This window comes from Rattus norvegicus, chromosome 1 (assembly GCF_021556685.1).
Source record: "Rattus norvegicus strain SHRSP/BbbUtx chromosome 1, alternate assembly SHRSP_T2T, whole genome shotgun sequence".
Lineage (NCBI taxonomy): Eukaryota > Metazoa > Chordata > Mammalia > Rodentia > Muridae > Rattus > Rattus norvegicus.
Window position 1 is genome coordinate 104,816,807 of NC_141534.1, and position 25,649 is coordinate 104,842,455.

Consider the following 25,649-nt stretch of genomic DNA (forward strand, 5'->3'; position numbering starts at 1 on the left):
TGCAGCTTAGTGTGGCTGCTCTCTGAGGCCCAACAATCAGCTGAAACACTTAGATGCAGACACTAGCACCCATCCAGTGGTCAGAAGCCTGGGAGCCCAAGGGCTGGATTGGGGAAAGGCTGGAAGAAGCTGGGGAGGAGGTTGTCCCCAAGGGAAGGCCTGCAGTCTCAACTAACCTGGACCCCCAGGGTTTCTCAGACACTGAGCCACCAACCAGGCAACATACAACAGCTAATATAAGGCTCCAGAACATATACTGCACAGAACTGCCTGTTTTGGCCTCAGGGAGAGAAGATGCTCCTAAGCCTTTTCAGATTTAAGGTTTCAGGGATTGGGGTGGCCTGGTAGTGTGGGGACAGTTGTGTGGGGACATCCTCATGCAGGCAGAGGTCTGTATGGCAATAGGAGTGATGGTGGGGAGCAGACTGGGAGAGGGATGAAGACTGGACTGTAAAAAAGAATTAAAGGATAAAAATAAATATATTCAAATTTTTTTAAAAGCATTGCTTTGAAAATGTTCCCATGTTCTCGTTTTCAACAATGGAAATCTTTCTCAGCTCTTCTGTCTTAGGTCATGTGATAGTTATTCCTGGTAGTCAAATTGGCTATATATAAAATTAACTAAAACTCCAACAGTTTAGTACTGTGAGGGATTTTGCTTGATTATACCTTTTTAGGTTATAAAACCCTTTTTTAAAAATCAGGATCTTTCAAAGTCAGAAGAAATACCATTAATCTTGGCCACAGTTTATGATGGCAGCCTACATTTATAAAGGTCATTGAAGATGGTAGTTCTTTCTCCTTGACATCATGTCCTACTGCTTGCTTACAAGTTGATTTTTTTAAACTGTCATTAGAGGCTACTTCTTTGTAATTCTGGTATACGCTGAAGATCAGCTGAGACACCCAGGTACATGGACAGAACCACTAGTATACTCTCCATCAGTCCATTTGAAGTCAGCCATTGCTGGACTAGTTTGACTGGACCTTGTAAGTGATTCCAATCAATCCACTTCCTAAGTACACAGAGAGATCCATTCCATCCCTTCTGTTTGCTTAGATACCTTTCTTAATATAGCTGCGGCCTTGTTTTACCTTCCCACAGAAGATATGCTGGTAAAAATAGTGTCCCATTGAGTTTTTCAGATTTTCCTGCTCTTCTCTCAGGATTGTTTCAGGTCTGATACATACCAAGTGAAAAGTAGCTGCACTTTACCTGATCCAACCATGGAAGCACAGAAAAAAATCTTAGTGTTTCCTAAAAATCTCTCTCTTATCTTTAATACTCTTAGCACCCTTCCCCGATGGGCCGGATTGTTTATTTTGCTGCAAGTTGAATAGTGGGCCCTGCAAGCTCTCTGCCTTCATTCCAAATGGAAGGGGAGATAATGGAAGAGAGGATAGGGTATGAGAGAACAGGCTTAAGTCCTGCTGAAATGCAAATGTCTTGACCTAGAAAAGTTCTACCTCTGGAATGGAAGCCTGGTAGAGAAACCATCTTTCCTTGTCCATTCAGTGCACTAGCAACATACATACCTGAAAAGCGTTGGCTCTAGATTAGGTGGGGCCGGAATCGCTATGCTGTGCACCTTCGCCACACTCTAACCTTAACGGAAGTAACCATGTCACTCAGGACTTGCTGGCCAATCAGGACCTCAAGTCTTACCTGCCACTCAGAAGTGGTGGAGGGTGCTTCCGGGTTCCACGTAGCTGTTTCAAAGCTGTAGCTGAGGAGGCTTGAGTGGTTGTGTGACCTGATCTGTGTGCTACGGCTGGGTGCTGTTGGAATTCAGGCGAACATTGAACTCACGACATGGTGAGTGTATATATGGCAGCTGCTTCCAATGGGAATGGGGCAGGCGATTAAACAGTGTGGAGCTAGTGTGGTGAGACCTCCTTGGGGCTGGGTGAGAACCGAAACTTAACTTGAATACCTGTGAGCCACACCCTGAGCATGGAGGTAACCTCCGAATAACTTTGATCTGTCACTACCTCTGTGTATGCATTTGGGGCATGGGGTTGTGTGTTGAAACAGCCTTAGCAAGATCGCAAGCACAGAAATGCCTAGTTTCTACAGTATCTTTTACAATGTTTACACTTGTTTTAACATTGTGATGTAAGATATATGTGGAGTAAATGAGAAAGTTGTAAACATCACCTCTTAATATTTGTCAGTCAAATATTAAGCTGTGAAGCATTGTTTTAGACTCATCCGTGTTTATCCCATTGTGTAACAGTGTTTACCGACTTCATACACATTGTCTCCTCCCCCTCCAGAAAGTAGTGTAAAAGATGATATTCTTCTTAAGAAGCTGACTTGACATAAGATACAGCTTGTGCAAGAATTCCACATCCCAATTTTTATACTTTGTGACTTCTACTTTGTTGTCCTTGTCGTCCTTTGTGATCTTCAACCAAGGACTGTGGCACTGTCTCTGAACTGTGGTTTAATCCCTGGGAGCTCTGGTTCATTGGTATTGTTGTTCTTCCTATGGGTTGCAAACCTTTCCATCTCCTTCAATCCTTTCTCTAACTCCTCCAGTGGGGACCCTGTTCTCAGTTCAGTGTTTGCTAGCATTCGCCTCTGTATTTGACATGCTGTGGCAGAGCCTCTCAGGAGACAGCTATGTCTGGCTCCTGTCAGCATGCACTTTTTGGCATCTACGATATTGTCTAGTTTTGGTGGCTGTGTGTATATGGGCTGGATCCCCAGGTGGGACAGACTCTAAATGGCCATTCCTTCAGTCTCTGCTCCAAACTTTGTCTCCATATCTACTCCTATGAATGTTTTTGTTCCACATTCCAAGAAGAACTAAAGCATCTGTACTCTGGTGGTCCTTCTTGAGCTTTATGTGGTCTGTGGATTGTATCTTGGGTAATTTGAGGTTTGGGGCTAATATCCACTTATCAATGACTGCATACCATGTGTGTTTTTCTGTGATTGGGTTACCTCACTCGGGATGATATTTTCTAGTTCAATCCATTTGTCAATGAATTTCATGAAGTCATTGTTTTTGATAGCTGAGTAATATTCCATTGTATAGATGTACCACATTTTCTGTAACCATTCCTCTGTTGCACGGCATCTGGATTCTTTCCAGCTTCTGGTTATTATAAATAAAGCTGCTATGAACATAGAGGAGAATGTGTCTTTGTTGTATGTTGGAACAACATTTAGGTATATGCCCAGGAGTGGTATATCTGGATCCTCGAGTAGTGGAATGTCCACTTTTTTGAGGAACCTGCAGACTGATTTCCAGAGTGGATATACCAGCATACAATTCCACCAACAATGGAGGAGTGTTCCTCTTTCTCCACATCCTTGCCAGCATCTGTTGTCACCTGAGTTTTTAATCTTAGAAATTCTGACTGGTGTGAAGTGGAATCTCAGGGTTGTTTTGATTTGCATTTCTTTGATGACTAAGGATGATGAATATTTCTTTAGGTTCTTCTCAGCTGTTCAATATTCCTTCCTGAGAATTCTTTGTATAGCTCTATACCCAAATTTTAATAGGAACTAAAGTTGTTGTTCTTCTTTTTTTTCCTTTCTGACTGTGTTTTTTTTTGTTCTTGAATATATTTCTTTATTTATATTTCAAATGTATTCCCTTTCCTGTCCATAAGCCTCCTATTTCACTTCCCCTCCACAATAAGTGTGTTCCCCCCATCCACTCCCTTAACTGCACTCCCCCCAACCCCGGGACATTCCCATGCAAGGGGGTCCAACCATGGCAGATACAAGGGCTTCCCCTTTCACTGGTGCCCCAACAAGGTTATTCTCTGCTACATGTGTAGTTGGAGCCCTGGGTCAGTCCATGTAGTCTTTGGGTAATGGTTTTAGTCCCTGGCAGCTCTAGTTGGTTGGCATTGTTTTTCTTATAGGGTTGCAAGCCCCTTCAGCTCTTTGAATCCTTACTCTAATTCACCCAAAGGGGGGATCCTGTTCTCAGTTCAGTGGTTTGCTGCTAGCATTCACCTCTGTATTTGGCATGTTCTGGTTGTATCTCTCAGGAGAGATCTCTATTCAGTCCCTTTCAGCATCAACTTTTTAGCTTCATCAATGTTATCTAGTTTTGGTGGCTGTACATATATGGGTCACATGTTAGGAAGGTTCTGAATGGCTGTTCCTTTAGTGTCTGCTCTAAACTTTGCCTCCATATCCCCTCCAGTGGATATTTTTGTTCCCCCTTTAAGGAGCAGTTGAAGTAGCCACATTTTGGACATCCTTATTCTTGAACTCCCTGTGGTCTGTGGATTGCATCTTGAGTAATTCGAGCTTTTGGGCTAATATCCACTTATCAATGAGTGCATACCATGTGTGTTTTTCTGTGATTGGGTTACCTCACTCAGGATATTTCCTGGTTCATTCCATTTGCCTATGAATTTCATGAAGTCATTCGTTTTGATAACTTAATAGTACTCCATTATGTAGATGTACCACATTTTCTGTATCCATTCCTCTGTTGAAGGACATCTGGGTTCTTTCCAGCTTCTGGCTATTATAAATAAGGCTGCTATGAACATATTGGAGCATGTGTCTTTGTTGTATGTTGGAGCATCTTTTGGGTATATGCCCAGGAGAGGTATAGCTGGGTCCTCAGGTAGTGGAATGTCCACTTTTCTGAGGAACCTGCAGACTGATTTCCAGAGTGGTTGTACCAGTTTTCAGTCCCATCAACAATGGAGGAGTGTTCTTTTCTTTCTCCACATCCTCGCCAGCACCTGCTGTCACCTGAGTTTTTAATCTTTGCCACTCTGACTGGTGTGAAGTTGAATCTCAGGCTTGTTTTGATTTGCATTTCCCTGATGACTAAGGATGTTGTACATTTCTTTAGGTGTTTCTCAGCCATTCGTTATTCCTCAGCTGAGAATTCTTTGTTTAGCTCTATATTCTATTTTTTAAGAAGGTTATTTGGCACATATACTAAAATTGCAACGATAAAGAGAAGATTAGCATGGCCCCTTCACAAGGATAACATGCAAATTCGTGAAGCGATCCACATTTTTGGTACAAAGTGGGATACTCAAATAGGAAGGAGGACACAATGTTGGGACAAAAAAGCTATGTGACCTTTTTGTTGTAGCAAAATTCTCCGTTTTCTACCTTCCTTTCCACTTTTTATCTCACAGTCAGTAGTGAAAATTGGAAAGGGTTTTAATGCTGAAAACTAGCTGCTGTAGGGCACCTAGAGATGGGATCTAGAGCTCCCAGTAAAGACAGTTGTTGTTGAGCATATGTATGTTGGGTATCTGCAAATCAGTGGTATGCTCATCTCCAAAGACGACTGCAGCTGGCCTGTTAATACAGTACTCAGCAGTTTCTGTGTGGGACTCATTAGGTCAGCCTCACATGTACCACACGAATGTGTGCCATGATAGTCCGTGAGGACAGCCCGATGATAATTGGGTCTCACCCTCCTCACTCTGTCCCTGTTTCTCTGCTTCCTGGAGTTTGGTCTGACATGTTAGGTTTATATGCAGCTAACGGGTGATATTACTTGCTAAAGTCTTGAAAAGTTGTAGGGACTTGGTCTATCTGTTTAACCTCATCCCCAAGGACAGACCTGGGAAACTTGAGCAGGGGGACAGCTGTCCTTTCCAAAGTACAGGTGACTCCTGTAGAGCCAATCAGGTGGCCCCATAAAACATCACCCCATAGATGGGAGTGAGTGCTGACCATCCCAGGGATTCTCTGAAAATGTAGGCACCTGTAGTCAACACTTGGCAATACTTCAGCAAACCACATACTGTACTGGCAGGGCCAGGGCCAGGGCCAGGGCCAGGGCCAGGGCACTGGGCTTCCAAAAGTGGGTAGTGACCCAGCCTTCAGCACAGGTCAGTTCTCATGCACACAGGTGTGTTGGTACCAAGACTAAAACCTTCAGATTCTATTGGGCATATTTTCTTTTTAGGAATAAAGGACAGTTCTCCTTTTTTTGAGCCGCTCTTCTGTCAATTCTACAAAATTGAATGGAACTTTACAAATATTTTTAAAAGATACAGTTTTGTGAATATTTAATATTCTGCTGATTTGATTTTGAATTGTCAATGTCAAGTATTCTGTTTTTAGGGTTTTTATGTTTTATTACACTCTGTTAAAAAGGAAAAATTGTACATTTTTAGTCTGTTTTTGTGAGTAATTTAATTACAGACAATAAAAATTTAAAGAAACTCAAAATAATTTCATTCCTTTTTAGAAGTGCTTTGATATTTGTTTTTCTTTAGAGAAATACATTTTTGAATCTCAGGCTTGCCTCAGGCTCTATAAGTAAAAATTGCTTTGTACACCTAATCTTTCCTCTGTGGCCCAGGCACTTTGAGACAGTCCTGCTACTTTTTCATGCTTGGCCCTTACTAGTCAGTGAGATGGAGAAGGTACCACTGCATGAGTATGTTCTGACTTCAATGGTTGTTATTTGGCACTTACACATGAAATGAAACTTGAGTTAGAATTTATTTCACTGACCAACCCTGATCCTGATGTATTCATAGCACAGAAAGGTATGGGGAAGGAGAAGGAGGAGAACTTTACTGTTGGACAATATTTGGTTGTCATTAACAATGAGTAGTCTGGTAGTCAAATTTTGATGAACAATAAAAATCCTTACTGGCAATTTGTTTAGTTTCATAGACGGGAAATCAAAAATCTAGATATGGATTATGGTAGAAACCAAAATTCTGTACTCGCACTAAGTTATCCAGTACAGAAGACTTTAAGATTTGTTTATTTTTTGTATGAGTATAGTGTTGCTGTTTTCACACACACCAGAAGAGGGCATAAGATTCCATTACAAATGGTTGTGATGCACCATGTCGTTTTCGGGAATTGAACTCAGGTCCTCTGGAAGAGCAGTCAATGCTCTTAACCTCTGAGACAGCTCTACAGCCCCCAGATTATATTAAATCATTTCTACCTTCTCATTCCTCCCTACTCTTAAGCTTCAATCCCTGGGGCAAATGGCTGAGTAGCTATTTAACAAGTCAAAGTGGGCCTGGCTGTCAGGTTCTCCTAGTAGCCCTCAGTGTCTTCCATTAGAGGATATAGCTGTCAAATCCCACCCCTCCTTTCACCGCCCAACCCAATGTTTGGGCTGCCCTTCTCTGTACAGCCTTTCCTGATTTGATCTAACCACTTTGGTTACCTGTTCCTTTTCTGCTTTTCTTTTGGAAAGCATTTCTCTCCTTTCTGTTTGGTTTGAGTCTCCTCTCCTCCCTTCTCACAGGCCTCAGGTTCATGACTACTCATAACTTCAGTTTCTTTCTTCAAAGACTTGAAATTTTCATCATATAAGTCTTTAACGTGCTTCTATATAGAGTTACTTCACCATGTTCTATATTATTTGAGGTTATTTTGCAGGGTATTATTCCCCTAATTTCTTTCTCAGCCTATTTATCACTTTCATATAAGTTTTTTTTATTAAACTTCTTTTTTTTTAAAGATTTATTTATTTATCATTATATATAAGTACACTGTAGCTGTCTTCAGATACACCAGAAGAGGGCATCGGATCTCTTTACAGATGGTTGTGAGCCACCATGTGGTTGCTGGGAATTGAACTCAGGACCTCTGGAAGAGTAGTCGGCGCTCCTAACCTCTGAGCCATCTCTCCAGCCCTTTATTAAACTTCTATCTAGGCACTTCCTTTAAAATGTATATCAGCTATAGGACTTAATACTTAATGAATGAAATTTTGAGGTCACTTATGTATACCATCATACCATCTGCCAATAGGATACTGTGACTTCTTCCTTTTCAAATTAAATCCTGTTGATCTTTTTCATTTGTCTTCTGCTCTAGCTAGAACATCAAGTACTGTCTTGAGTAGATATAGAGAGATGGGAAAGCCTTGTGTTGTTCCCGATTATAGTGAAATTTGTTGGAGTTCCTCTCCATTTCACCTGATGTAAGCTAAAGGCTTGCTATACATTTCCTTTATTACTTTTTTTTAAGATTTACTTAGTTATTTTATGTTGGTACATGGCAGCACTGGGACTTGAATTCAGGACTTTTGGAAATGCAGCCAGTGCTCTTAACTGCCGAGCCATCTCTCCAGCCCCTTTATTTCTTTTAAATATGTCTCTTGTATCCCTGATCTTTCCAGGCCTTTTATCATCAATTACTCTTGTGTTTTGTTAAAGGCTAATTGAGTGTCTAATGAGGTTTTTTCCATCACTTTATATAGTGGATTACATTTTTTTTATGTTGATCCATCTTCCCTTCACTTGGGTGAAGCTTAAGCAATCATGGTTAGTAATCTTGATGTGGGTTTTTTTTTATTCCGTTTGCAAGTATTTTATTGAATATTCTTAATTGGATATTTTTTAAATTACATTTCAGATTTATCCCCTTTCCTGGTATCCCGTCCATAAAGCTTCTATCCCACCCTCCCTCCCTTTCTTCTATGAGGGTGTTCCCCTATCCATCCACACATCCCTTCCCGCCTCCCCACTCTGACATGCCCTACACTAGAGGGATTCTCCTCCAGCTGGTGCCCAACAAGGCCATACTAGGCTATATATTCAGTTGGAGCCAAACTTATCCCATACCCAACCTCTTACTACTGAGACATCAGGTTCCTGGGGATCCTTTATTTACTTCTTTATTCACTTAGGTTTTTGTTGTTAATCCATGATAAATTTTTGTTTATGGGATAAAAAGTTCTATCTGGGCTGGACAGGTCATCAGTAAATTTTCTTCTTGGAGTTGACCTGAATTCAGATACCAGCACTCAGGTGAGGAAGCTCATAAACAACTGCTATGACAGATCCAGAGGATCTGACAACTTCTTCTTTGGTGGTCACCTTTACATACATAAAAAGAATTCTCTCTCATACACAAAAATACATACATAAAATTGAGGATAGACTTGTTTTCAAAAGAGCAAAATAAGTTGTTTATCTAAATATCAAAAATCATACACTGTTTCTTTTTTTTAATGATTGATTGATTATAAGTATACTGTAGCTGTCTTCAGACACACCAGAAGAGGGCATCAGATCCCATTACAGATAGTTGTGGACCACCATGTGGTTGCAAGGATTTGAACTCAGGACCTCTGGAAGAGCAGTTAGTGCTCTTAACTACTAAGCCATCTCTCCAGCCCCATAGACTGTTTTTTTCAGCTGTTATCTTTCATTTAGTTTTAAAAGTGTGCATTTCCTCACTCTGCTGCAGACTGTCATCCAATCATCATAAATCATAGGAAACAAAATGGTTTCTAACAGACAGCCTTTTCTTTATCATTAGTAGTCAAAACTATTTTGTATAGTCTTTTTTTCTTTTTTTTTTTTCTCAGAGCTGGGGACCGAACCCAGGGCCTTGCGCTTGCTAGGCAAGTGCTCTACCGCTGAGCTAAATTCCCAACCCCTGTATAGTTTTAAAACATTAGAATGTTTTAAGGAAATCTCTCTAATCAGAATTGTCCTCACCTGACAATATATTATTTATTATTGCAAAAGAACACATCACAGTGCATGGGGTGAGTGCTGACCAGTGATTTCTTTGATTTCAATTTTGACTATACTCCTGTGGGGGTTTTTTGTTAAAAGAACTATTGTATTCTTGTATCTTGTATTTTGTAGTTAAAAGAACGATTGTATCTTTGTGTCTTCTTTATCAGTTTTGCCATCTATGTTATTTTTCTAACTATGACTTAGTTATGTTGTTGTTCCTCTGAAAAATGATAGGCCTTTATCAATTTTTGTATTTTGAAAATTTGCTATATTATTAGTTCCTTAAGTTTTACTTGATTTGGGGACTTTCTGTACAGAAAGTTTTAGTTTTCTCTTCTTGATTCTAAAGGCTTTACTGTTCTTCAGTTCTTGGGACTTCTATGTTTTCCAATTATCACAGTCTTTAGTGCTTCAGTTTTTACCGTTTAAGTCATCAATATGCTCAACACATTGGTTTGATTTTTTTTAAAAAATTTAAACATATGTTGTCTTTTTGTTCTAATTAGGTTCAATTGTCAACTTTTCATCTGAGGAGTGTCAGTTGAAGGTATATACCCATCAAAATGACTGGTTGCTATGTTTGTGAGAGCTTGTGTTCATTGGTGATGAATGTGGATATGTTCTTTCATTGAGGGTAGAAAAATCCCTAAGTAAGTGGTCCTGGTCTGGATTATATATATACCTGATCAGGAGGCAATAACCAAACCAGAGAGAAAGCTAGATAACAATGTTTGCCCGTGGATTTTGTTCCTTTATTTTATAGCTTGAGTTTCTATCCTAAGTAATGGCCTGTGATCTGATGGAATCAGTCAACTAAACCCATTCATTATATTTGATATTTTTGTTTAGAGAATCTAATCACAGCAGCAGCAATTCAAATTAGGACAAAAAGTAGCTTAAAAGTGATTTTTGTTAATGGATAGAACTCATAAACTTGTCTTTGATGAATGTGGAAGGCATCAGGACGTAAGATGGTCAAAACCAAAGTTGTACACAAAGCTTACTTGGCCAGCCTTTTTTGTTTTTTGTTTGTGTGTGTGTGTGTGTGTGTGTGTGTGTGTGTGTGTGTGTGTGTGTGTGTGTGTGTATTTCGTTGTTGTTGTTGTTGTTTGGGTTTTTGTTTTGTTTTGTTTTGTTTGTATGACCTGGGTGATTGGAGTGATGATAGTATAGAGACAGAGGAATTCAAGGTCAAAGGATATCAGCTTAAATACACTCCAGGAAAAATTAAGTTAGAGGTCATCTGTGTGAATTTTTGTTTTTCTGCCCATGCCCAGAGAAATTGAGTAAGACAGAATTTAAAAGTAATGGGCTGATTTCTTACAAGGAATACTCAGTCTGTTGGGTGATTATTACAAGGGGCTAATTCAAAACTAGAGTAAAAACATTTTAACTACTGGGGCAAAAATAAAACAAAGTCTGTGGTTCACAGAAAAAAACAGCACTAGGTAGTTTCATTGTCTCTCAAGGGCTGAAACCGGCAGTTTTCTAGGAGCTTATAACCACTAAAGAGAAGGCCTTTGCTCTCCATTGGAAGCCTAAGAAGGTGCACATGAGGTCACACTCTCCTACTAAGACGGCAGTGAATGTTATGAGTAAGCAAAGTGATTCAGAGTCCCAGGAAATGACTTTATACAAAAGCTGATGCAACTGTTGTCCAAGCATGGCAGGGTCCATCTCAAGTTGGAAGCCTAACTTGGCAGGGTCACTTATGTTTTACTGGTTCTGGAAACAAGAAAGATGAAAAATGTCATGAATTCTTAGTCTGTGGCTTTAGTTGCTCACTTATGTTTAACAGAATCAGAGCTGCACTGAGGAGACTGTAAGAACTCTCTGCATGAAACTCTGAGGTTGAAGGCTGAGTTGCATTTTGAGACCATAAGATGTTGATCTCCCTACATGATGAGACATCTGCCATGGACAGCTGTGTGAAGGGAGTGGAAGTGACCAAAGAGAAAGATTCGTGAGATGTTGAAGGAGTAGGGCCGTCCAAGTCCTTTGAACCTGAAGCTGCATGAGGCTGAGATGGTGTTTGTCCTGCTGTTTTTCTGTCTTGCTCACTGTGCACCCATTCATCTCTACTGGAATAGAAATGGGTATTCTGTGCCCCCGTATGTTGGAAAGATATAAGTTGTTTTCTTATTTTGCAAGGTGAGTCAATCAAGAGACTGCCTTGACTGTTAAAAGAGACTGGACATTTGAACAGGTACAAGTTCCAGAATATGGGAATCACTGAAGTTAGACTACAAGCATTTTCGTCATGGGATGACCTTGAACTCATAGTGACCAGAGTCAGAATGCAGTCAATTGATCGAAATATCTCCCTCTGTGTGATGATGTCTTTGAGCACTAGTCTGCTGTTAATGATATCTAGCAGCTTATCTAAAGCTTATCAAGGCTTGTGTAGAGAAGCCTTTCTAGATGAAATTACTCATGGAGATTAGGATTAGAGTGTCCATACACATAACCCATTTCCTATTCTTTGTTTCTACTGTTTTGTGGTTGAAATTGATCAGTTAGCTTCTTTCTCTTGCTGTCATGCTGTCACCATTGTAGATTTCATCCCTAAATCAAATAATCCCTAAATCATATAGAAGCAATTCCTATTCAGTTCTACATGATTTTACTATCCTAATGTTTTTATACTTTTAATTTTGTTGTTTTAATTTTTTTGAAAAATATCCAAATTTATTGTACTACCCACAAGAATAAAACCTTAAACATGATTATATTAAAAAGTATAACTGAAATTTATGAATTTAGGGCATTAATTACATGGAATATTAATTATGTCCATGTTTTTATTTAATTTTTATTGAATATTTTTAATTTACATTTCAAATGTTATCCCCTTTTCTCATCCATAAACCCCCTAGCCCATGCCCCCTCCAGCTCCTTGTATGAGGGTGTTCCCCCACCCAACCACCCAGCCCTTCCCGCCTTCTTGCCCTGACATTCCCCTACACTGGGGTGTCCAGCCTTGGCAGGACCGAGGGTTTCTCCTCAAATTAGTGCCCAACAAGGCCATTCTCAGCTACATATGCAGCTGGAGCCATGGGTCTGTCCGTGTCTACTCTTTGGGTAGTGGTTTAGTCCCTGGGAGCTCTGGTTTGTTGGTGTTATTCTTATGGGGTTGCAAGCCCCTTCAGCTCCTTCGATCCTTTCTCTAACTCCTCCAGTGGGAACTCCGTTCTCAGTTCAATGGTTGGCTGCTAGCATTTTTCTCTGTATTTGTAATGATCTGGCAGAGCCTCTCAGGAGACAGCTATATCAGGTTTCTGTCAGCATGCACTTTTTGGCATCAGCAATATTGGATTTGATGGCTGTATGTATATGGGATGGATCCCCAGGTGGGGCAGGCTCTGAGTTCCTTCAGTCTCTGCTCCAAACTTTGTCTCCATATCTCCTCCTATGAATATTTTTGTTCCCCCTTTTAAGAGGGACTGAAATATCTGCACTTTGTGGTCTTCCTTCTTCTTGAGCTTCATGTGGGCTATGGATAGCATCTTGGGTAATTTGAGCTTTTGGGCTAATATCCACATATCAGTGAGTGTATACATGTGTGTTTTTTGTGATTAGGTTACTTCAGTCAGAATGATATTTTCTACTTCGATCCATTTGCCTATGAATTTCATAAACTCATTTTTAGTACCTGAGTAGTAGTCCACTGTATAGATGTATCCCATTTTCTACATCCCTTCTTCTGTTAAAGGACACCTTCTAGCTATTATTAATAAGGTTGCTATGAACATAGTGAAGCATGTGTCCTTGTTATATGTTGGACCATCTTCTTTTTTTACCTTTTTATTGGATATTTTATGTATTTACATTTCAAATGTTATCCCCTTTCCCAGTTCCCCCCTCTCCCATCCCCTTCCCCCTACTTCTGTGAGGATGCTCCCCCTCCCATCCACCCACTCCCAACTCACCGCCCTGGCATTCCCTACACTGGGGAAACTAGCCTTCACAGGACCAGGGGCTTCTCCTCCTATTGATGGCAGACAATGCCATTTTCTGCTACATTTGTACCTGGAGCCATGGGTCCCCCCATGTGTACTCTTTGGTTGGTGGTTTAGACCCTGTAGGCTCTGGGTGGGGGGAGGGAGTCTGGTTGATTGATATTGTTGTTCTTCCTATGGGATTGCAAACCCCTTCAGTTCCTTCAGTCATTTCTCTAACTCCTCCATTGGGCTCCCTGTGGGAAGTCTGATGGTTAGCTGCAAGCATCCTCATCTCTATCGGTAAGGCTCTGGCAGAGCCTCTCAGGAAACATCCATATCAGGCTCCTGTCAGCAAATACTTCTTGTCATCAGCAATAGTGACTGGGTATGGTGGCTGGATCCCCAGGTGAGACAGTCTCTGGATGGCCTTTCCTTCAGTTTCTGCTCCTCTCTTTGTCCCTGTATTTCCTTCCGCGAGTATTTAGTATGTTGGACCATCTTTTGGGTATATGCCCAGGAGTTGTACAGTTGGGTCCTCAGGTAGTACAATGTCCAATTTTCTGAGGAATCTCCAGACTGATTTCCAGAATGGTTGTACCAGTTTGCAATCCCACCAACAGTAGAGAAGTGTTCCTCTTTCTCCACATCCTCATCAGCATCTGCTGTCACCTGAGTTTTTGATCTTAGGCATTCTGACTGGCGTGAGGTGGAATCTCAGGGTTGTTTTGATTTGCATTTCCCTGATGGCTAAGATGTTAAACACTTCTTTAGGTGCTTCTCAGCCATTGGATATTTCTCACTTGGGATTTCTTTATTTAGCTCTGTACCACATTTTTAACAGGGTTATTTGATTCTCTAGAGTCTAACTTTTTGAGTTCTTTTTATATATTGGATATTAGCCCTCTATCTGATTCTCTGCAAATATCTCTGAACTATCTATCCTGGGCTATGTTGTTCATTTATGGTCAATATTTACATTGCTAATGTTTTCATTTGTTCATTATAACTTTAAACATCTGTTGCCTTTGAGTAAGATCTTATCAATGTTACAGTTTAAACTGGGAAATTTCAGGTTCCTGGAATATGAATACAGAACTACAGTGAATGTTTAATTATCTGTAGGAAGTTCAATAAAAACCTCAGAGGGTCTTTCTATCTTTCTTGTTTGTTTGTTTTAGTTGTTGGGGGTTTTTTGTTGTTGTTCTTTTTTTGGGCTTTTTTTTTTTTTTTTTGCTGTTGTTGGTTTTTTTTTTTATTGATTTTTCCATAAGAGACAGGTTCATAATAGGTACCACTGGTTTTCCTGGAACTTATTTAATGTCACTTCTGTCTCTGTTCCGCAGAAAGGAGCGACACCACAGAGTTCTTCTCAAAGCAGTTTATTCAGCAATCTTTCTTTTCCTTTCTTCTCTTTCCCTCTCAGCCCCCCCCCCCAGCACACTCCCTTATATCCTCCCTCAACTCCGCCTCCTCAGTCCAGACTCAGTTCATAGGTCCACGTCACATGGCCTGATCTTGTGTCATGGTGCGCCTGCGCAGCTCTCACAATGGACGTGGCTAGTTTCAGGTGTGTGAGGAAGTCAGGTGCTAGTCATGAGGCTTAGCTGCAGTCCTGGGCGCCATCTTGGGACTGCCGCCAGACCCGCTCCCCACAATTTAATAGACCAGTCTGGAATCCAAGTCAATGAAAAACACCTGCCTCTACTCGGGGAGTGTTGTATTAAAGGCATGAGCAAATAAACCCAGCTTGTTCGTAGTTTTTTATAGTTCATACTTGTTTATACTAACTTCTCAGTGGTGTTAATCAGTTGCACCTCCCCCTCCCCCCTCTCTCCCTAATCTCTATTAATTGGCATTTCTTTTGCTATACTATATTCTGTTAAAGGGTACATCAATGGCAGGTGAACCTCATAATTAGGTTTTCTTCTAAAATGATTTCATGGTTATAGCAGGATTTCTCGGTCATGGGCCGAGTATGGGAATCATCAGAATTATATGAATATATTGTCAATGAAATACTCGTTTCAGTGTTATCACTATCATGCTTTGTGTTGTACACATGTATGGGATATTTTAGGATGCACTGACCTATGATGATGTACACATAAACTTCACTTGGGAAGAGTGGTCCTTGCTGGATTCATCTCAGAAGAGACTTTACAAAGATGTGATGCTGGAGACCTACAGGAACCTCACTGCTATAGGTAAAACTGAATTTTCCTTTAAGTTTTAAAATAAGGGGGTTGGGAGACAACTGTTTCTTGGTTATTGATGCTCTTTTGTAATCCTGAGTGAGAATGAGGAAGAATGAGGTGAATAAAGGAGACATGGTTCTCAGGTTCACTGAAGATAATGGCTTATTGATGCATTTACAATAATGTATCATACATTTTCTGGTACTATATTTTAGGATACAATTGGGAAGACCATAATATTGAAGAACATTGTCAAAGTGATAGAAGACATGGAAGGTAATTTTCTGTGTGTGAAAGCTGATTGAAATGTGCTTTTGAAGAAAATTTGCTAAGTTTAACGAGAGCTACAGTATAGAACTGCCATGTCCTGTACTTTCATACCACTCAGAGATTGCAAAGTGTATGCACACTGGGAAGGTGATGTGTAAATATCCACAACCTTCCGTTAAATAGTCCACAGTAAAGTTGCTGTTACTCATACACTTGTCTAAATTTGCTAAGTTTGGTGAGAGGGGAAGTTTATGAGAGTTAAGAATGTTGCTGTGGAGGAGCCCTAATCCCTACACTTCATGTCTACGAGGAACAAAAGTCAAGCTGTGTGAAGGCAAGGTGGAAAACTTTTATTTGTTATTCTTTTAATAGGTAAACCATATGTCACACTGGATACAGGCCATATGAGCAAAGGGCTATTAGAAGAAGAGAGCACCTCTCATTCCTAGAACAACTAGATGCTATATGGTTGTCTCCACTTTGAGGAGACTTTCTGGATGGGATACAAGTTTGTAATCACTTAGTTTTTCATGTTCATTTGGAATACAACCACATACTCATACTGCAGAAAATCACCATGAGCATTAGGAATGTGGAAATTCTGTTTGTCCTTCACCTTTCAAATACAGGATGACTCACAGTGTAAGAAAACTTATGAATGCAATCAGAGTGGTAAAGGTCTGCGTACCTGCAGTTTTCTTCAAATCTGTGAAAATCTTCATGTAGAAAAAGTCTGGGATAAGTGTGGGTCATGTAATAAATGCCCTGACCATCATGGGGGTCTCTAGTGATGTAAAACAACCCACAGTGAAAGACTGGAAACAGTGGGATAAAAGCTTACGATCTCATTCTACCTTACAGTTAGAACAGATTGTAAAATTAGTTCAAACAGATAAAAAAGATCTGTCAGTGTAATGAATGTGATAAAACTTTTACATGTTCTAATTATCATTGCAGGCGTGAAAAAAGCCATGCCTCAGAGAAACCATATGAACAAACTCAGTGTGATAAAGCCTTCCGTTATCACAGTCATCGTCAAAAGCATAAAAGAACTCATACTGGAGAGAAACCCTCTGAAGGCTTTCAACATAGTGAAGCCCTTGCAAGTCACAGTAGTCTCCAAATACATAAAAGAACAGATTATGGAGAGAAACCCTACAAATGTAATCAGTGTGATAAAACCTTTGCGCATCACTCTACTTTGCGTTTGCATAAAAGAACACATACGGGAGAGAAACCATATGAATGTAATCAATGTGGTAAAGCCTTTGCACAACGCAGATATCTTCAAAAACATAAAGTAACACACACTGGAGAGAAACCCTACAGGTGTAATGAATGTGATAAAGCCTATTCACAACAGAATCGTCTCCGAATACATAAAAGAACACATACTGGAGAGAAACCTTATAAATGTAATCAGTGCGGTAAATCATTTGTATGTCACGCTTATCTTCAAACTCATGAAAGAGTTCATACTGTAGGGAAACCTTACAAATGCAATCAATGTCATAAAGCCTTTTCAGACCCCAGGTATCTTCAAATACATGGAAGAACACATACTGGAGAGAAACCTTATAAATGTAATCAATGTGGTAAAGCCTTTGTGTATCATTGTGCTTTGCATTTGCATAAAAGAATACATACGGGAGAGAAACCTTATGAATGTAATCTATGTGGTAAAGCCTTTGCACAAAGAAGTCATCTTCAAATACATAAAGTAAGGCATACTGGAGAGAGACCCTACAAGTGTAATCAGTGTGATAAAGCCTATTCACAACAGAGTTATCTCATAATACATAAAAGAACACATACTGGAGAGAAACCTTATAAATGTAATCAGTGTGGTAAATCATTTGTATGTCTCAGTCTTCTTCAGACTCATGAAAGAATCCATACTGGAGAGAAACCTTACAAGTGTAATCAATGTGATAAAACCTTTTCACAACACCCTAGTCTCCAAACGCATAAAAGAGTACATACTGGAGAGAAACCCTACAAATGCAATCAATGTGATAAAAGTTTTTCACAAAGTGCTACCCTCCAAACGCATAAAAGAACACATACTGGAGAGAAACCCTATGACTGTAAACAGTGTGGGAAAGCCTTTGCAAAGCAGTCTACTTTGTGTTTGCATAAACGAACACATACTGGAGAAAAACCTTTTCAATGTAATCAATGTGGTAAACTATTTGCACATTACAGTACTCTCCAATCCCATAAAAGGAATCATACTGAAGAAACCTTATGAATATAATCACTGTGGTTGAAGCCTTTGAAAAATCACAGTAGTCTCTAAAAACTAAAGGATTCATCTGGGAGAGGAACCCTATGAAGGTATTTGATGTGGTAAGGTCTTTGGACATTACCGTAGCCTTCATCATTAAAGTATTTATACTGGAGAGAAACCTTATGAACAGAAGAAATGTGCTTTTGCACATCACAGTTATCTCTTAATGTAGAAAAGAACAGATATTAGAGAGAAATGCCTCAAGTATAATAGAAGTGATAAAGTCTTTTCACAACACAGTTATCCCTGAATGCATTAAAGAAAATAGACTGGTGAGAAACTCTAGGAATGTAATCAATGTGGTAAACGCATTGCATAACATGGTCTTCTTTGAATAAAAGAACACACACTAGACAGAGACCCTATGAATGTAAGCAATAGGGTAAAGACTTGAAACAATTTATACTGGAGAGAAACACTATAAAGCTATTCAATATGGTGAAGTCTTTGCATGTAGTCTCCAGATACACAAAAAATAATGCTGGAGAGAAACCCTACAAATATAACTGATGTGATAAATCATTATGTTTGAATACATAAAAGATACTGAAGAGAAATCCTATGAATGTAAGCAATGTGATAAATCCTTTTCATATTAAGTTGAACATGAACTTTATAAAAGATTATATACTGGAGCAAAACCCTCCAAATGTAGTCAACATAATGAAGCCTTTTTACATCACAGTCATCTTCAAAGTCATGCGAAGAATCATCCTGGAGGAAAGCCTTATAAATGTACTTAATATTGTAAAGCCTTTGGACATTTCTGTAATCATCTTGACAGTATTCATACCGGAGAGAAATCCTGTGAATGCAAGCAATGTGGTAAACCCTTTTATCACCAAATGCACAGAAGAACACATGCTGTAGAGAAACCTTATGAATGGACTCACTGTGCTAAAGCCTTTACACATCACAGTAGTCTCTTCATACAAGAACACATTCTGGAGAGAAACCCTATGGATATAATCATTGTAATTTGCATTTGCAACAGTAGTCTTTGACTATATAAAAATACATACTGCATAGAAAGTCTATGAATGATTTAGGACTTTTAAGAAGTCATAATGAAGGGAATCTGACTATAAATATTTGGTAAGATCAATACATTCAGCTACACAAGATTGTTCTGGAGAACAGTAATCAGATAAGTGTCAACCATCTATTCAAGCACAATGTTCCTTTTCATTTTAAATACACCTGCAGACTCATCTGGACAAAACCATTGGATTTAAATGAAAAGGAAACAACCCTTTTAGATTTTACACTTCTCTTTAATTACACAAATAACTCATCCAGGTATAAAACTTTATGAGTGTGTATTGCTGTCTTTTCTGTTGCTGTTCTAAAACATAATGTCTAAGGCAGCCTGTAAAACTGTTTAATTTGGCTTATGGTTCCACACCATCAAAGTATCATTACATTAGTTCTGAGACATGGCAGTAAAGGAGGATGCTCAGAGCTCACATCTTCAACCTGCAGCATGGAGCAGGGAGTGGGAACTAGAAATGGCATGTGGATGTAAACTCTCAAGTGACGTATTTCCTCTACTAGGGCAGCGTTACTTAAATCTTCCCAAATGATACAATCAACTTAGAAGGATGGATTTCTCTGACTACAAACACACATTCTTGTTTTCTCTTACATGAACCACGATAAGGAAGAACTGTTGGTAAGCCTGTAGACGCCTCAACACAGTTGTTATAGGAGTGAATGCTTATACAAGAAAAACACGAGTACACATTTATTTGTTTAATAATTTGTTTATTTTTAATTATGTGCTGTCAGTGTATTTTTATATGGCTTTGTGCATGTACATGCTGGTTCTGAAGAACCCCATGGGTAGTCTTGGAGCAGGAGTTACAAGAAGTCATAAAAAACATGACCCTTGGTCCTAGAAATAAACTTGTCTTAAATGTTTGGCCATGCCTCTAGCCCTGTAAATATTTGAAAGTGTTGATCTATTGTGTTGACATTGGGTAATGAGAAAAACATTCATATATGAGAAAGATCCTATTTCTTCAAACAGTTTGATAAAGATTTTGACATCACATTCAATCACCAGAAAAATTATTGTTCCACCTCTTTTTCATAATAGCCTTGAAGCAAGTAAATAGTTCACCATGTTCACACAAGTCTGATGATTCATAGCTCTGCATGTGCTTTATATTTTGACAGTTTTGAAGTTAGTGTTGAATTATGCTGTATTTGTAACAAATCCCTTCATTAAAGCTTATTTGATGGCCTTTATATTACTTCTGTGGCTACAGGTGTCTTCTAGTGGGCTTTTCCTTGGTGGCAGGTGTCTTTTGGCTTTAATGTATATAATATAATGTCTATAAACTAAGCAGTCCAGTAAGGGTGTTTGTGAATAGGTGGGGGCTCTTGTTCCTGGTTTTGTTTGTCATATTTTCACAAATTCCCTAGAGGAGGTGTTTTCTTATTCAGCCTGGCTTGAATGTCAGTAATTAGGGCTGCATAGAACTCTAAGTTATCATACATCTCCCTCCTGAGTACAAGTCCAAAAATAGAAGATTTACCCCCAATGTATTCCTGTTTTGGCAACACACTTTAAAACACTAATGTTAAAATGCTTAATAGAAGAGAATATGAGAAAAGTTAAATACATAATGTGTGTATCCAAAGTAGCATTTTCACCTATCTGGTAGAGATGTAGTAAAGTAGGATAAACTGTAATCGAATGTATATCTCACAACATAGCTTGATATGCTATAAATATGCATGTATTACTCGGTGCTCCATGCTTCTTCATCTTCACATTAGTTATCCATTGAACACTTTATCTTGAACTATTGACTTTTAAGAGAATTACTTAGAAATGCTAGACAATGTAACATAAATAAGAATTATTAAAAGAATCTGGTGTGTGTGTGTGCATTTATATATGATTGCATATTGTAGAAAGGGTTTTATTTACATATATGTTGTTTTCCTAATTAAAATCAATTTAATTTATGTATTTAAAGATTTGCCACCATGTACCAAATGCATGACAGGTATGAGTGGAGACCAGAATGTGGCATCTGACCCTCCACGACGCAAGCTACAAATAGTTAGCAAGGTGTTTTGTAGGTGCTGGGAATCGAAGTATAGCCCTGTGAATGAACAGCCAGTTCTCTTAGGGACTGAGCCATCTGTTTACACTCATGAACCCCATGAACATGTCAGAGCAGTAAGATGTGAATGGCTGACCCTAAGTCCATCTTTACCTCAGCCCTGTTGACTCAGAAGAAGTAAAGTTGATGAGCATCGGAAACTTACACTTGATGTGAAAAGAGCTTCCCAGCACAAATCACCACAAAATGAGGAAAGGATGCAAAGAATGATGAGAGAAACTGCAAATACATGTCTTTAGAAAGTGGCTCACCACAAGACTCAGCTTATGTCAAATGTGGTAAATCAGTGGCAGTCAGAACTTACAAGGACACATGACTACCCTTCCTGGAGTTTATGACTCCTGTAAGGAAAGAAAAGAAACCTCCAGGCATGAAGATCTACTTGTTTGGATGGGATCGTATTTTGCTTCCTTGCAAAATTTTCATTAAGGAGCCCTGAGTGGTTGGACTCCTGATGACATGGAGGTTGTTAGGGAACTCAAGACTGAAAGAGAAATCACTCTAAGGCTGGGGAAGTCAGGTGTGTGCAGAGAGCTCTGGAGTATGGATGAATTGTCAGGGTGGGAGCTTGCTAAGTGTGAAAGCCAGAGGATCAAAAGGCCAGAAAGCAATACTTGTGGATTACCAGAGGTCAAGCTAGCTCCTGTTGTACTTTCTGTATTCACTCAGCTGTTTTGGGTCAGCCTCTCCTCAGGTCTCCCATTCTTCACAACTATAAGTAAGCAGGTGTCAGTGACAGCACCCCGCAGTCCACCCATTAGCATGACCCAGTTGTACCTTAAACTGAGGAGTCTTGACCGACACTGTCATCCTTGTAACCTATTTGCCTGGTAAGAATAATAATTTTCTAAAGAGCATTTATAGATCTCCCTTTGGCTACCATGCAATGAAACAGTGTACCCTTTGACTTTTGAATTTCCCCTAAACTCTGAATCTGGGAAAGCTCCTCCAGATGAGAATGTCTTTGTTGAATAAGAAAGGAGCTAAGAAGCAGGAAGGGATTTTTACAGTTGGGAAAGATTCATATTGATTGGTTAGACTGCTTAGTTGTGCATATATCTTGCGTGCTATCTACACCTGTTAGGAACCCAAGGATAATTGGCTAATTTATATCTTCATCATTGGTCCAAAGAACTCACACTGAATAATTCAGTAATAATTGGCTTTTTCTTTTCCTTTGAGATCTCTCTCCCCCTCCCTCCCTCTCTCCTTCCTTACACCTCTCTCTCTCTCTCTCTCTCTCTCTCTCTCTCTCTCTCTCTCTCTCTCTCTCTCTCTCTCTCTGGTCTGGAAGTCAGTAGAACATCAGACAGACAGAGCCTTGTCACAGCTAGGTAACTTGGTTCTTTAATAAGAATGAGTGGCTAAGCCCATATTATGAGTAGCCAGTACCTTGGCTCTTGTCCTGACTTGAGTAACAGAAGAAAGTCCCATTAAATGTAGCCCTCTTGCTTCCTTCCAACTATGAGCAATGTAGTTTTCCTTTATCATTGACTCAGCAAAGTTTTAACTCAGTCAAGGACTAAGTTAAGGTGTCCTTATGCTACAGTTAGTGAAACCCAGACTCACACAGAGTAGTTTTGCAATATGGTTAAGTGTAACTGCTCGTCTTACTCATCCCATCATTCTAATGACTCAATAAAGGAAGTTGAAGTCATCTAAGACAGGCATTGTGACACTGGCCTGTAATCATGGTGCTTAGAAAATGGAGACCGGAATGTCAATGCCGTGTAGTGAAAGGCCCATAGAACGAAGGGAGATGGTGACTGACTCATGCCAATGTCCAAAGTCTTCCAGGCAGCTCCAGAACTTCCAGACCATGACACCACCAGGTGTTGGCTGAGGTAGTTACTGTGCTGTGTTTCCTATTCTCTTGTTTTTGTCCATGTCAGCCTAAGTCACTTCATTCTCAGACTCCTGTAGCTCATTAAAGAGTGGAATTCTCTGAGCTGCTGAAATGGCTCAGCAGTTAAGAGCGCTGACTGTTCTTCCTGAGGGCCTGATTTCAATTCCCATCAACTACATGGTGGCTCACAACCATAGATAATGGGATCCAGTGCCCTCTTCTGTGTTTGACAGCTACAGTATACTCATATAAATAAAGACTTTTACAAAAGAGTGGAATTCTCCTGCAATTGAAAGCAGTTAGCCTCAGGTGGGAATGAGATCCTTAATTGCAGATCCAAAAAAAGTTTCCTGCCATAAAACTATATGAATACAATCAACAGAAATGAACATGTTTTATTCATATAGCTGTGCATACATACACATAACAAGGAAGAATTTGGAAAGTATGGAGAAAGGACAAGAAAGATAGAAATTGATGTAACATTTTAATTAAAATGTAAAAGAACAAAAAGTTAAAAAAAAAAAAAGCTGCCAGAAAAAATAGGATGCTAGTTAAGTGCACTGGTTGCTGTTACATAGGACACAGTTTCTATTAACAAAAATGGTCTGGTAGCTAATCATTTCCTATATCCCCAGTCCCAAGGGATCTGATGGATTTTGCAGATACTGTGCACAGACACATGCATGAAAACACCCATTACATAAAACCTTAAAACAGAGTTCTCTTCAATGATGTCATACCCCTGAGTCATGTAGCCAACTGTACATTACACACACACACACACACACACACACACACACACACAAAGGATTTGCACAAGGACCATTGGTTTCGCTTTCAAACCAGACTAGAAGAAATAGTTTGTTGTGGCCAGTGCTGGGAGTAGTAGGGTAGACAAGCTCCTGTGGTCACCATTATGAAAAAGGACCTGAAGGAGCCAGGGCTTTAAAATTTCCCAGCATGTACTAACCCCATGTGTACTGGCTGGGTTTGTGTGTCAACTTGACACAAGTTGAAGTCATCACAGAGAAAGGAGCCTCAGTTGAGGAAATGCCTCCATGAGATCCAGCTGTAAGGCATTTTCTCAACCAGTGATCAAGGCGGGAAGACCCAGCCCATTGTGGGTGGTGCCATCCCAGGGCTGGTAGTCTTGGGTTCTAAAAGAGAGCAAGCTGAAGAAGCCAGTAAGTAACATCTCTCCATGGCCTCTGCATCGGCTCCTGCTTCCTGACCTGCTTGAGTTGCAGTCCTGACTTCCTTTGGCGATGAACAGCAATGTGGAAGTGTAAGCTGAATAAACCCTTTCCTCCCCAACTTGCTTCTTGCTCATGATGTTTGTGCAGGAACAAGTACCCTGACTAAGATACCATGTTATGTGAATGGAGGCTGACCAGATTGGTGGCTATACAATTTGGGGAGGTTAGCTTCATTCAATGAATATTGAATTTCCAGCTAGCAAACACTTTTTTCCTTGATATGTCCAATGCATTTGTACAGTTAAGTCAACTCAGAGAATTGAGGAAAAGGCCATTGGCTGTACCTGTATTTGGTTGGTCAAACATATCTTTTAATGCCATTCCCTTGGCCAGTAAATCACTGCTCTTATCTCTTAATTAACTTTATTTTCCAATGTTTTCTGGTCATTAAGAATTTCTTGGGGCTGGGGATTTAGCTCAGTGGTAGAGCGCTTACCTAGGAAGCGCAAGGCCCTGGGTTCGGTCCCCAGCTCCGAAAAAAAAGAACCAAAAAAAAAAAAAGAATTTCTTTCCTTTTTTTACAATGCTATTGATTATTTCTTTTAGAGCAATGTCTCCTGTGTCTTAAGCGTGCTTTTGCTATACAGTTGAGAGTTGCTTTGAGCACCCAATCCTGCCTCTGCTGCCAAGTGCTGGGAAGACAGATAGTCTTGCAACTTTTTCCAGACAGGATCTTGGCTGGTCAGTGAAAAGGAAAAAATAGATCAATGAATGAGTGTCCTCCAATCTCTCTGGCTTGTATTGGGACTTAGAAATGAAAATAGACCTATGTAAGAATTGAGTTCTATGATTAACTTTGAAGCTCATATAGTCACAGCAAAAACATGGGATGGGAAAAGGGGCTTTGACAGTAGTTGATACTAACAATGAGCAGTGAGGTAATCAGCTTCAGATGATCATCAAGTGTTGGAATTGGCCATTTTTCCCTCACATCCAAAACCCAGGCAACCAAGGATTTCAATTTTAAAAAAATAATAAAACCTGAACTTATTGTGAATTCAAATTACTGTAACTCAACCAAGAGAGATCAGGGTAAAATGAAGTGGCCCTGCTTAACAAAACTGCACATTTCCAGATTTCAGATGTTCATCCTGAGAGAAAAGGTATGGGTAGAACTTTGTGTACACTAATACAAATCCCTAGGCTCTAGGATCACAAAGTGTGGTTGAACTCCTTGCAATGTTTTTGGCATTATACTCCATCATTCCCACCATCCCGTTCCTGCCTCCAAGCCCTGCCACAGATCCTTCACTGTTTT

The 25,649-nt window shown here is 39.7% G+C and overlaps 1 protein-coding gene and 1 pseudogene across 1 annotated transcript; both read left to right on the forward strand.

Moving 5' to 3' along the window:
* The first annotated feature begins 1,850 nt into the window (after positions 1–1,850).
* Zfp950l4 (zinc finger protein 950 like 4) lies at positions 1,851–20,404 on the forward strand. The gene is made up of 4 exons (XM_087603389.1): positions 1,851–1,886; positions 15,472–15,598; positions 15,805–15,865; positions 16,817–20,404. Exons 1-4 carry the CDS (start codon positions 1,851–1,853, stop codon positions 18,108–18,110), a joined length of 1,518 nt encoding a protein of 505 aa, XP_087459515.1. The 3' UTR covers positions 18,111–20,404.
* Positions 4,908–5,007, forward strand: Rnu6-658 (RNA, U6 small nuclear 658; annotated as a pseudogene).
* Positions 20,405–25,649: the final 5,245 nt, after the last annotated feature.